The following is a 12,941-nucleotide window of genomic DNA, read 5'->3' on the forward strand; positions in this document are numbered from 1 at the left end:
CTGTATGCTGTCCTACAATTGCGGGGCAAGAGATTACACTTTTACTTTTGTATATTTATTCTTTGGTTATACTTATGCCACGTACACACGACCGGACTTTTTGACAGCAAAGGTCCGACGGAACGAGTCCGTCGGACAATTTGATCTTGTGTGGGCTCCATCGGACCTTTGCTTGCCAAAAATCTGGCGGACTTTAGAAGTAGAACAGGTTTTAAATTTTTCCACCGGAACTCCGCCGGACCCAGTTCCTACTGACAAATCCGCTCGTGTGTATGCTAGTCCGACGGACAAAAACCGACGTGAGGGCAGCTATTGGCTACTGGCTATGAACTTCCTTATTCTAGTCCGGTCGTACATTATCACGTTCGAATCTGTCGGACTTTGGTGTGATTGTGTGTGGCCAAGTCTGTTCATTCGGAAAGTCTGTCACAACTCCTTCAGAACTCTGCTGAAAGTCCGTCGGAACTAGTCCCTCGAAAAGTCCAGTCGTGTGTACGCGGCATAAGAAGCGCTCCCCTTCTTTTATCTTTTAGAATCTCACAGAAAAGACTTCTGGGTATAAAGGTTTCACCTTCCAGGTCGCTTCCAGACTCCTATAGAATAGACTACTGGTAATAAAGCTCTCACCATGTAGGTTTCTTGCAGAATCTTTTCTATGGGGCTACCAGCAAGAAAGGTCTTACTTTGCAGGTCACGTGCAGAGTCTCTTCAACACGGGCTAATAGCAATAAAGGTTTAACCTTGCAGGTCCCTTCCAGAATTTGATGGAATAGACTACTGGGAGAAAAGCTTTCACTTTTTAGGTCGCTTGCAAAATATTTTCAATGGGGCTGCCGGCAATAAAGGTCTCCACTTGGCAGGTCCCCTCTACAACCTGACTGAATAGATCATTGGGAGAAAAGGTCTCACCTTGCAGGTTTGGCCAACATGTTGCCTTTCCGTAGTCCCTTTCTGAGTTGGTAGTGAGGATGATGTAAACGGGTTTTGGGAAGTGCGAGAAAAAAGTTGCAGGGGTAGCTGCAGGCACTGCAGTGTGGTGTATAGAAGGGCTTCCTGCAAACGCCACCTGAGCTGGTTTGAACTAGGTGGGAGGGTTGTGTTGCTGGCTGTCTGCTCGGCCTGAGAACAGGAAGATGAGACACTGGAGGGCACTGGGTAATCGGGGACAAGGGGCATCTACAAGGATAGGTAGGATGGCAAATCGGGTTTGGTGTACAAAAGAAAATATATATGTTATTACAAGACAGCACAAATGTGTCCTTGACAATTAAAAGTTATCTATACATTATACTATTTATTTTCAATGTATCTCTATAGACGAATTTTCAATTAATGTGCATCTCTAATCTAAGATTTTTATGCCTTTTAATTTTTCAAAGAGTAGGCAATGGTTACAACTTAGTTGGATGAGGACTTCTATGTGTATGTGGCAGTGCTGGGCCAATTACCAAGAACCAGCACTGTCCTATGGATTCACATGCATTTCCATAGCTTTAGCACTTTTTTTTTTTTTTTTTTTTGCCACTGAAAAGGTTTGGCATGGAAGAAAAGATAAGGGAAATATTTTCTGCAGGAGAGGAGGGGGGACACTAAAGCAAATGTGTTGCTTAGCCCTGCCTGGACAAAGCACAAGTTTCCTTTAAAGTATGCATTCCCAGCATAATCACTACTAACTAGCGCACTACTGGCTGGAAATGAGTAAGAATAAGAAATAAGAAGCAATGCTAGGAGTACAAAAATTTCTTGTCTGCTCCTCCTCATTCCCACTTTCCATTTCCATAGGCTTTTTTTTTCTCTAAATGAAACCTCATATTGATTCATTGCTCAAATTCGGTAATTGTGTTTGTAAATTTTAGCTTGAGCATCAGGCTTTTTACAGTAAAGGGGGTCCCCTAGTTACAAACATCCGACTTACAAACGACTCCTACTTACAAACGGAGGGAGACAACAGGAAGTGAGAGGAAATCTCCCCCTAGGAAGGGAAATTCACTCCTGTAAGAGTTATTATGGGAAAAAGGTGTCTCCACTGAAGCTTTATCACCAAGCCTGGTTTCCACTACAACCCAAAATTTTCAAAATCTAATTATAAGAAAGAAAGAAAGGTGAAATCTTCCGAACAGGTGCACAGACACCAAAACAAACATTACAGGAATGTTAACCCTTCCCTATGCTATCCAAAAAGCTTAAAAATATTTTTTTTTGGCTGGAGCTACACTTAAAAAATGTACTTGTTCCGACTTAAAAACAGATTCAACTTAGGCCTCATGCACACGAGACGCAGTTAAACGCGCGTTCAGATGCAGTTGGACAGTTTTTTCAACTGCACCTGAACTCATTCAATGTTATCCTATGTGTCCATGCACACAGTCTCGTTTTTTTCCGTTTATATGCAGTTGCGTTTAATCTCGTTTTTCCAGAAGCAAAAAAATGCGTTCAGAAACAAAAATTTCTGCGTTTCAGACGCAAAACGCGGCAAAACGCGGTAAAACGCGGCAAAACGCCGCTACCGCGTTTAGCCGCGTTTGCGTTTATATGCGTTTTTAAAGGTGACCTTTTTTTTTACATTAAAAATCTCAAAAATGATTGCAAATGATGAAAAACCATTAGAAAAATATTTTAAACAATTGCAATTGCAAGTGGACAATCCACAACTTGTGGCAAGTGGACAATCCACAACTTGTGGCAAGTGACATGGCAGGTGGCAAGTGATGTGGCAAGTGGACAATCCACAACTTGTGGCAAGTGACGTGGCAGGTGAAGTGGCAAGTGACGTGGAAAGTGGACAATAGACAACTTGTGGCAGGTGACGTGGCAAGTGACCTGGCAGGTGACGCGGCAAGTGACTTGGCAGGTGACGTGGCAAGTGGAAAATCAACAACTTGTGGCAGGTGACTGGCATGTGACGTGGCAAGTGGACAATCCATAACTTGTGGCAGGTGACGTGGCAAGTGACGTGGCAAGTGGACAATCCACTTGTGGCAGGGGACGTGGCAAGTGACGTGGCAAGTGGACAATCCACTTGTGGCAGGTGATGTGGCAAGTGACGTGGCGAGTGGACAATCCACAACTTGTGTCAGGTGACGTGGCAAGTGGACAATCCACAACTTGTGGCAGGTGATGTGGCAGGTGATGTGGCAAGTGATGTGGCAAGTGGACAATCCACTTGTGGCAGGTGACGTGGCAGGGGACGTGGCAAGGGACGTGGCAAGTGGACAATCCACAACTTGTGGCAGGTGATGTGGCTGGTGACGTGGCAAGTGGACAATCCACATCTTGTGGCAGGTGACGTGGCAGGTGACGTGGAAAGTGGTGTGGCAAGTGGACAATCCACAACTTGTGGCAGGTGATGTGGCTGGTGACGTGGTAAGTGGACAATCCACAACTTGTGGCAGATGGCATGGCAGGTGACATGGAAAGTGGACAATCCACATCTTGTGGCAAGTGACGTGGCAGGTGATGTGGCAAGTGACGTGGCAAGTGGACAATCCACAACTTGTGGCAGGTGATGTGGCAAGTGATGTGGCAGGTGATGTGACAAGTGGACAATCCACATCTTGTGGCAAGTGACGTGGCAGCTGACGTGGCAAGTGACGTGGCAGGTGACGTGGCAAGTGACATGGCAAGTGGACAATCCACATCTCGTGGCAAGTGACGTGGCAGGTGATGTGGCAAATGACGTGGCAAGTGGACAATCCACAACTTGTGGCAGGTGACGTGGCAGGTGATGTGGCAAGTGACGTGGCAGCTGACGTGGCAAGTGGACAATCCAAAACTTGTGGCAGGTGACGTGGCAAGTGACGTGGCAGGTGACGTGGCAAGTGATGTGGCAAGTGGACAATCCACAGCTTGTGGCAAGTGACGTGGCAAGTGGACAATCCACAACTTGTGGCAGGTGACGTGGCAGGTGACGTGGCAAGTGAACAATCCACAACTTGTGGCAGGTGACGTGGCAAGTGACGTGGCAGGTGAAGTGGCAAGTGACGCGGCAAGTAGACAATCCACAACTTGTGGCAGGTGATGTGGCAAGTGACGTGGCAGGTGATGTGGCAAGTCACGTGGCAAGTGGACAATCCACAACTTGTGGCAGGTGATGTGGCTGGTGACGTGTCAAGTGGACAATCCACAGCTTGTGGCAGGTGGCATGGCAGATGACGTGGAAAGTGGACAATCCACATCTCGTGGCAAGTGACGTGGCAGCTGACGTGGCAAGTGACGTGGCAAGTGGACAATCCAAAACTTGTGGCAGGTGACGTGGCAGGTGACGTGGCAAGTGACGTGGCAGGTGACGCGGCAAGTGACGTGGCAAGTGGACAATCCACAGCTTGTGGCAAGTGACGTGGCAAGTGGACAATCCACAACTTGTGGCAGGTGACGTGGCAGGTGACGTGGCAAGTGAACAATCCACAACTTGTGGCAGGTGACGTGGCAGGTGATGTGGCAAGTGACGCGGCAAGTAGACAATCCACAACTTGTGGCAGGTGATGTGGCTGGTGACGTGGCAAGTGGACAATCCACAGCTTGTGGCAGGTGGCATGGCAGATGACGTGGAAAGTGGACAATCCACATCTCGTGGCAAGTGACGTGGCAGGTGATGTGGCAAGTGACGTGGCAAGTGGACAATCCACAATTTGTGGCAGGTGACGTGGCAGGTGATGTGGCAAGTGGACAATTCCCAACTTGTGGCAAGTGACGTGGCAAGTGGACAATCCACAACTTGTGGCAGGTGCCGTGGCAAGTGACACGGCAAATGCAAGTGTACAACTGCTCTCTATGCTGCTGCTGCTCACTCTGATCAAAATAGCAGAAATAGTTAAAAAAAATGCTTTGAGAGCTTGGGGAGGGTCTACATGATGTTATCTTTATAAACGCGTCTAAACGCAAACGCGTCTAAACGCGTCTAAACGCGTCTAAACGCGTCTAAACGCGACATGCAAATGCGGCAAAACGCGCGTTTCTAAACGCGCGTTTCAGCTTTTTTTTAACAGAGGTTTCATCTGCGTCTCGTGTGCATGAGGCCTTAAGAACAAACCTACAGACCCTATCTTGTATGTAACCCGGGGACCGCCTGTAGTAGGCAAGGAGACATGTAAAAATAATTAAAATAATATATTTAAAAAAGTAATGCAGAAAGCCACTAGACATTCCCTTTAATAAGGGTCTGACCCACCTGTGCCTCCAACCCTGCGTGCCGAATCACTTCTTTGGCCACCTGGGCGTAGTGTGGATTCATCTCTATGGTAACAAGCCGTGCACCAGGAGGCAGCAACCTAGCGATCCGTACTGTAGAGTAACCACAATATGTGCCCAGTTCTAGCACCCAGCGAGGACGGGTCTCCAGGACAACAGCATCCAGGATTTCTCCTGATGTGAAAAAAAAAATAGCCATCAAATTATACCAGTGTACAGAAAAACAACAGGCTCACTTAACTTTACATCCTTCACCCCCCCCCCCCCTCCCTACCCCTACTCCCACTGCTCTGTTTAGTGGCCAGGAGACATAACTGGTACTTATAACTAAAGGGAGCATTGGGGTCTCTTCCCCTTCCTTCCAAATACAGTGTCTGTTGATTGGTCACTTGGGCTGTGACAAGTAGGTGGGGAGAGAGTCCTTAAAGTGTTACTAAACCCACAACAGTATAATAAGTCTGTATATGCAGTAAAGCATGCTGGTTATACTCATTGTGGAACCTAAGTGGTTAATCCTCTGCATTGTGTAAAAAGGTTGTTTGATCCTTTATACACAGATCCTCCCCTTCTTCCAATAACTCCAGAACAGGTTCAGAATAAGACAGAAACTGGAGTCAGGCTGCACATGCTCAGTTTGGTGTGTATTGCTAGAGAGTTTTTTTTTTTTCTGAAGAGGGTGCATGTGATCAGCACAGGGCCAATCAGCACTGTCCAGACAAAGGTTCAGGGGTCCTGCAGCCTCTTAGGACAATCATGGGAGAATGAAAACTCCTTCTATAAACTTTAACCAGACACTGATAGAAGTCACAAAGACTGCTATATACCGCTGATGAGAAAAGGTATTTAGCAGTTTCTATTTACTAAAATAATTGCATTTCCATGTTCTGTGTACTGTGGGAGACCAGATATAGTGAATGCAGGGTCCTGGGTTTAGTAACACTTTAACATCCCCAGATTGGAGATAACAGCAGGCTAAGTGTCTTGGATTCTGGCAGCCAAAAAGAGTGGTGGAGAAGTACAGTGAAGGCAGGTAATAGTGAGTGGATTGGGCAACAGGTAAAGTGGACCTGAAATAAAAAAAGTGTGGGAACATCTGGAGATGTCAGTGGTGCCCAAGTTATCTTTTGTCCTCAATTCTTTCTAAAAAATAGTAGGCACTTCCCGGTATGCGAGTGTGCCTACTCCTGTCTACTGTGCATTCAGCCTCATAGCTGTATATTTGCAGTGTGAGATCTAAGGCACCGATGCCTGTGATTGCTTGTCTCAGGACATTGGGAGTGATTTGGTGATGTCCCTACTGTTTGCTGGAGGGTATGACACAAGGAAGCAAAGGTCCCACCTCTACCAAAATGGCCACCTCCGTACAGAGACACAGCGTAGAACAAGGCATGATAAGTTCCGAATGGGGAAAGATACCATTTCTTGAGCACAACTTCTTTTTATGACAACTGCCTGGCACAGATTTACTTTAAAAACTTGCATTTAGCCTTGCAAGCTGTAAATATCAAACTCTAGAAAGGGCTCTAGCTTCGGGCAGAGCATGCCTCTGCAGAGTCATACATGAAACAACAAAACAACAACAAAATCAGTACAAACTCCAGAAGTTGTGCAATGGCATTTGATGGGAGAATTAGCTATTCTAGGAGACTGATTCCTTTTAAAGTGCAAGTCCAGCTTTGGGTAAATTGTCAGCAATAAATGCCAAATGAGTACATTACTGTTTTCATCTCTTTAAGCGTTTACCCTTTTTTGTAATTTTCCTTCTATCTCCAATAAAGCTCAACTCCAGCCATTTTTTATAGATAGAACAGGCGGGGCTCACATTTTTATTGCCTTCTTCATTCATGTTGGAGAGATTACAATGCCTGACAATGTTTTTTTTTTTTATAATTCATGCGTATTAGCGACCTTGGGCACAAACAGTTTGTATCCAGGGCTGCTCATCTGTCTCTGTATGCATGCAACTTCTTGGACTTATGGTTACATGCATACAGCCTTGGCATCTGTCAGCCTGTCACTGATTTTTACACGACATTACGAAAACCGTCACATGCACTAATGTGGAATATTGCTACACTCCTTGGTATCTTTATTGAAGCATTAACCACTTCAGCCCCGGAAGAATTTACCCCCTTACTGACAAGAGCACTTTGTGATTCGGCACTGCGTCGCTTTAACTAACAATTGCGCAGTTGTGTGATGTTGTACCCAAAACAAAAAAAAAAAAAAAGGCGGCCTTTTTTCCATAAATAGAGCTTTCTTTTGGTGGTATTTGATCGCCTCTGCGGCTTTTATTTTTTGTGCTATAAAGAAAAAAGCGTCAGCTTTGAAAAAAAAAACGCATTCTTTTTTACTTTTTGCTATAATAAATATCCCCCAAAAATGTATAAAAAAAACAATTTTTTCCCTCAGTTTAGGCCGATATGTATTCTTCTACATATTTTTGGTAAAAAAACAAAAACGCAATAAGCGTTGATTGGTTTGCACAAAAGTTATAGCGTCTACAAAATAGGGGATAGATTTATAGCTTTTTTATTTATTTATTTTTTTTACTAGTAATGGCAGCGATTTTATCTATTTTTATTTTTTTAGCGACCGTCGGCCACAAGCATCGGCACCCCCTGCTGTGCAGCGGACGCAGGCGCGCCTGCTATCCGGACCATGTACAGTTATGTGGTTTCGTGCAGGGGATTCAGTGGTTACTCAAACCACATATACATATATATACATTTCATGTGATGTATGTGTATATGAGGTTTGAGTAAGCTTTGAATTTAGTATGAAATGAGTCACCTTTTAATGCTCCTGTCATACCTGTGATGTCATTTTAATGCTTCAATAAAGATGCCAAGGAGTGCAGCAACATTCCAGATTTTTGCATGTTACTGAATCTGACAGATGAGCTGTGCAGCACCCTTGGTTCTAGTTCACAACATGGTGAGAGTCAGTCACTCACCTAGAGCAGTATTACCAGAGGCTCCAGATATAAGCTTTTTCTTGGTATTGTACTGCCATTTGTCATCTGAATGAGGTTGTATTTCTGTTTTGTTAATTATTTTCTACTTTTTTTTTTTTTTTTACAGTACTGTCTGGGGGTGTTGGCAAAGAGAAGGGGTCTACATAGTGCCCTGATATTTCCTTTTTAATGCAAAGATAGAGAAAGAGATTGAGGACACAGTCCTCAGTCTTCTCCTCTGCTGCTCCAGCACTCACTACACTGAATACAGAAATGCTCTGTACGGAAATGAGTACTTCCATGTTCATTTACAAACTGAAGTGATAGCAGTCTATTGCTTCAGTCATGAATGAATACCAGAATAATCAGTACTGAGGATCCTGAACATCTGATCCCCCCTCCGGCTGGGAACATTGCACAGAGGTAAGTGATGTGCACTCACATTCTGAATGGCTATGATCAGCAGCCTGTCAACTGCTGATCATGATTATAGGCAGTCATTTACTCAGGCTAGTAGACCCTCCTGTTATAAGGCTTATGGGTCACTGAAGAGAAGCGACCATGAGCTTATAGCAGAAGGAACAGCACAAATGACCTGCAAAGGGTGCAAAAACATATAAAGTTTTTAATATTAGGGAAAGTCAGGCTGTACCATCACATGACCATCTCAACTTGCTTACCCTTTTTGTCTCCAACATTCATGGCCCACTCAACTTTGGTGCAAAAAGAGTCGATGGCAGAAATGACACTGAGGGCATCCCCATGCTTGGCATAGCGCTGTACGAATTGCAGAATCCTAACAGGTCGTGTGGTGCCTGTCACAAAGTCCTTTAACCGCTCCAGGTAGTTGTCGTGCCACCAGAGTGCCCACTCGCCATTTGTACGCACTTTCCAAACAACAAAAAGGAGGCACAGCAGCACAGCGCTCAGCAAGGACACCACTGCCAGCATCATGTAACTGACAGCAGAGAATAGATGAGAAAGACCTGATGGGAAGATAAATATTTAACAGATTTAGGAGACTTCAGACATAACATCTGCTATCAATAGGCTCGGGAAGATCTTTTAATGTCAACAGTCCATAAAAAAGTCTAAAGTTGACTACACATTACAATTACAGTGGTACCTTGGATTATGAGCATAATTTGTTCCAGAAGAATGCTTGTAATCCAAAGCACTCACATATCAAAGCGAGTTTCCCCATAGGAAATAATGGAAACTCAGATAATCTGTTCCAGTGGTACTGCTAGGGTATGCAGTACTGCATGTAACCAGAGGTGGGGGTGCGCCGGAAACATTCTGAGACACTCAGAGAGCACTCAAAGCCGCTCGGAGATACTCGGGAAGGGAGTGTTTTTCGAGTGGCTCCGAACAGCTCCGTGTCCCCCCTCCCCCTCACCTCTGGCTAAATGCGATACTGCACCCCCCCAAAGGCTTGAATTCTGCTTGTTTTGTGAGACAACGCTCGCAAACAGAGTCAGGATTTAAAAAAAATAATAGCTCGTATTGCGAAACGCTTGTAAACCATGTTACTCGCAATATGAGATATTACTGTACTTCAGAGGAAATACCTGCTATGAGTTTTAAATGCATCACCTGTACCAACCTGATTCCTACAGTCATTAGGTCAACATTTAAAGATAAAAAACAAAGCTATATATCACATATTATAGTCCAATTCTGCAAATTTTAAAATGACTAGTGATTATGTAGAACCAGGGCCTACTCAAATGGTCTGTGGGCTCGTTCACATCAGGTACATTGATCAGCATTGATTAATGCAACAGCACATATAAAATGGTTTACTATTGTGTTCACATGTGCAGTGGTGTGTGTTGCATAAAAAACAGCATGTCTGACATTTTACGCTACTGTGAAACAGGCTTATAACAATTTTATGTAAGGTTGACCTTCACACATTACTTCTAGGTGGTGACAACACAGAGGTACCTCAATAGTGTTTGAACCAGGAGACCTGGCCAAATCGGGGACCCCACACCTCAAAGTTAATGATTCTCCAATGAGAAAAATTCCTTGGGGATAAGGAAAGTAATCCTTGTGCAGCTGTGGGACTTTTAGGGTGCATATAGACTCTGCAGACATCTATAAGGCCCCATTCACACCTCAGTGTTTTGAGGCTTAAAGCTCGAAGCTTCACAATGCTGGAGAAAAAAAAATAATTATTTTCTATGGAGTTGGTTCACATCTCCACTCCAAGTTATCTGAAGCCAAATGCCTGAAGCTCAAAAAAGTTCTGGAGCTATTTTTGTAGCTTAAAATTGGGCAGATTTGCACATTTTTATTTCCATAGAAATTAATGGGAAAGCGCAATTTGCGCATTTTTGTGCGCTTTCGCATGATTTTCTGCTCAAATGAAAAAAATGCAAAAAAATGAATAAATTATAATATATGAATATATATTTTTTTTAAATAAATACACAAATAACTGAAAATGATCATAAATAAAAAATATGTAATAATAAATAATTCATGTATTATTATCTTCATTATTATTATTAGTATTATTATTAATAATAATTGTGTTATTTATTTTGTGTTCGGTGTATATAATATATATATATATATATATATATATATATATATATATATATATATATATATATATTGTGAGGGGTTAGCTCGGCAGCGGGTGTGTGTGACCCCCTGGATGGGTTCACAACACAAAATTAGGCACAGCAGACAGCGTTGTAAGTGCAAAAAAACAAAAGATGCGGTTTATTTATGCTACATGCAGTGAAACATATAACAGCCAAACAAAAATAAAACATGAAAATAAATCCTGGTCAGCTTGACCTCTAATTACACACTTAGATTCCCTGTCTAACAATTGAGTGCAGCCTTGTGCTGCACCAGTCCCTGTCTCTGTTGTAGAACTCTCATTTTCCCAAGTTTCCTTGGCGATATCCAGCAGCCCTCTTGGGTGTCTCCCATAGAGCAACTCGAAGGGTGAGAAACCCGTAGAGGATTGGGGTACCTCCCTAATGGCAAACATCAGATAGGGTATTAGACAGTCCCAATTCTTTCCATCTCTATCCACCACCTTCTTTAACATTTGTTTTAGGGTTTTGTTGAATCTTTCAACCAACCCATCTGTTTGGGGGTGATACACAGATGTACGCAATTGTGTCACTTTGTACAACTTGCATAATTCTTTCATAACCCTGGACATAAAGGGTGTACCTTGGTCCATAAGCAGTTCCTTACAAATACCCACGCGGCTAAAAACAAGAGATAGCTCTTTGGCTATGGTTTTGGCCGAGGTATTTCGAAGAGGATTTGCTTCCGGATAACGGGTGGCATAGTCCAATATAACCAAAATGTACTGATGCCCCCTAGCAGACTTCATTATCGGACCTACCAAATCCATTGCGATCCTCTCAAAGGGGACCTCAATGATAGGAAGAGGTACCAGCGGGTTACGGAAATGTGGCATAGGTGCCGACTTCTGACACACAGGGCAGGAGGAACAATAATTTTCTGTTTCCTTCATGACCCCAGGCCAATAGAATCTCTGCAGTACCCTCTCTCTGGTTTTCTCGGCCCCCAGATGACCTCCCAGAATGTGCCCATGGGCCAATTCTAACACCAACTTCCTGTAAGGTTTGGGCACTACAAGTTGCTCAATGGTTTCTTCTGCCCTTTGAGCCACTCGATACAGCAGGTCCCTTTCCATAGTGAAGTAAGGATAAGTGCAAGTCTTATCTGGGTTCACTAACTCGCCATCTATTTTCACCACATTTTCCTGTGCCTTTATTAGGGTGGGGTCTTTTAACTGTTCTGTGGCAAAATTTTCCCTGTGAACCTCAAGATCCGAAAACTCCACAGACTGCATGTTTTCATCTGAGGATGTTGGCTCCTCCCCAGTTTCTCGAGTTTCCCCCGCCAATACCGACAAGGGAAATTCAGGAGAGTCCTCACCACTCCCAGAGGAATTCTGGTCATCTTCCTGGTTTATAGGGGCACCAGTGGGGGGCTCAGGACAATCCCAGAGTTCCCAGAACTTTGGAAAATCCCTTCCCACAATAGCATCATGTGGTAAGTGAGACACTAACCCCACCTGATGAGAGAGGTTACCTTTGGGAGTCTCAAAAAACACTGAAGTTACAGGATACTCTCGGGTGTCCCCATGCACACAAATAACAGCCACCTTGTTCTTCCCAGAGAACTTTGTAGTAACTAATTCAGCTTTTATCAATGTTACCAGGCTACCTGAATCCAGGAACACATCAACATTTCTACCATTAATACACATTTTACATAAATGTTTCTCAGGTCCCCGAATGGCAGTGCATGCAACTGTCGCAAACAGCGACTGATGTCTCTCCCTTAGAAGTTACATTGCATAGGCTCATCCACAACTGGGCAATTGGCTGCAATATGTCCCTCTTGGCGGCAGCGGTAGCAAATAATCTTTTTCGCTGCCTCTTGCAGCCTGGGCTTCCCGGGCTGCTCCCGCCAGACCTTAGGTAGAACTCCCACTCTCTCCACCCTCACCCCTTGGAGTCATCTTACCCGCCACTGGGAATGATCTGGTCTTAGGGTGGAAAGTCCGTGAGTCCCTGGAAGAGGTGGTCAGGTTCTCTGTAGCCAAGTACCTCTCAACCAGATCCACAAGTTTATCTGCATTTTCTGGATCTCCACGGCTTACCCATTTTTGGATGGCAGTAGGAAGAGCTCTCAGGAAACGATCCATAACAACACGTTCCACAATGTTTGGTGCGGTCAAAATCTCTGGCTGCAGCCACTTCCTGCTCAGGTGAATGAGATCATACATTTG

The 12,941-nt window shown here is 44.2% G+C and overlaps 1 protein-coding gene across 3 annotated transcripts in view; it reads right to left on the reverse strand.

Moving 5' to 3' along the window:
* LOC143974777 (catechol O-methyltransferase A-like) overlaps positions 1-12,941 on the reverse strand; it is a 47,079-nt gene that overhangs the window by 16,814 nt on the left and 17,324 nt on the right. For 2 of the 3 annotated variants that reach the window (XM_077476511.1, XM_077476519.1), the window contains 3 exons: positions 8,824-9,129; positions 5,168-5,361; positions 910-1,176 (listed from right to left, as the gene is read on the reverse strand). In XM_077476511.1, coding sequence (XP_077332637.1) covers positions 910-1,176; positions 5,168-5,361; positions 8,824-9,097 — 735 coding nt within the window. In that variant the 5' untranslated portion in view covers positions 9,098-9,129. The remainder of the gene's footprint in view (positions 1-909; positions 1,177-5,167; positions 5,362-8,823; positions 9,130-12,941) is intronic. The other variant, XM_077476527.1, reaches the window with a different exon arrangement.

Source organism: Lithobates pipiens, unplaced genomic scaffold (assembly GCF_037356315.1).
Source record: "Lithobates pipiens isolate NorthernLeopardFrog02 unplaced genomic scaffold, aLitPip1_a1.2 Scaffold_1, whole genome shotgun sequence".
Lineage (NCBI taxonomy): Eukaryota > Metazoa > Chordata > Amphibia > Anura > Ranidae > Lithobates > Lithobates pipiens.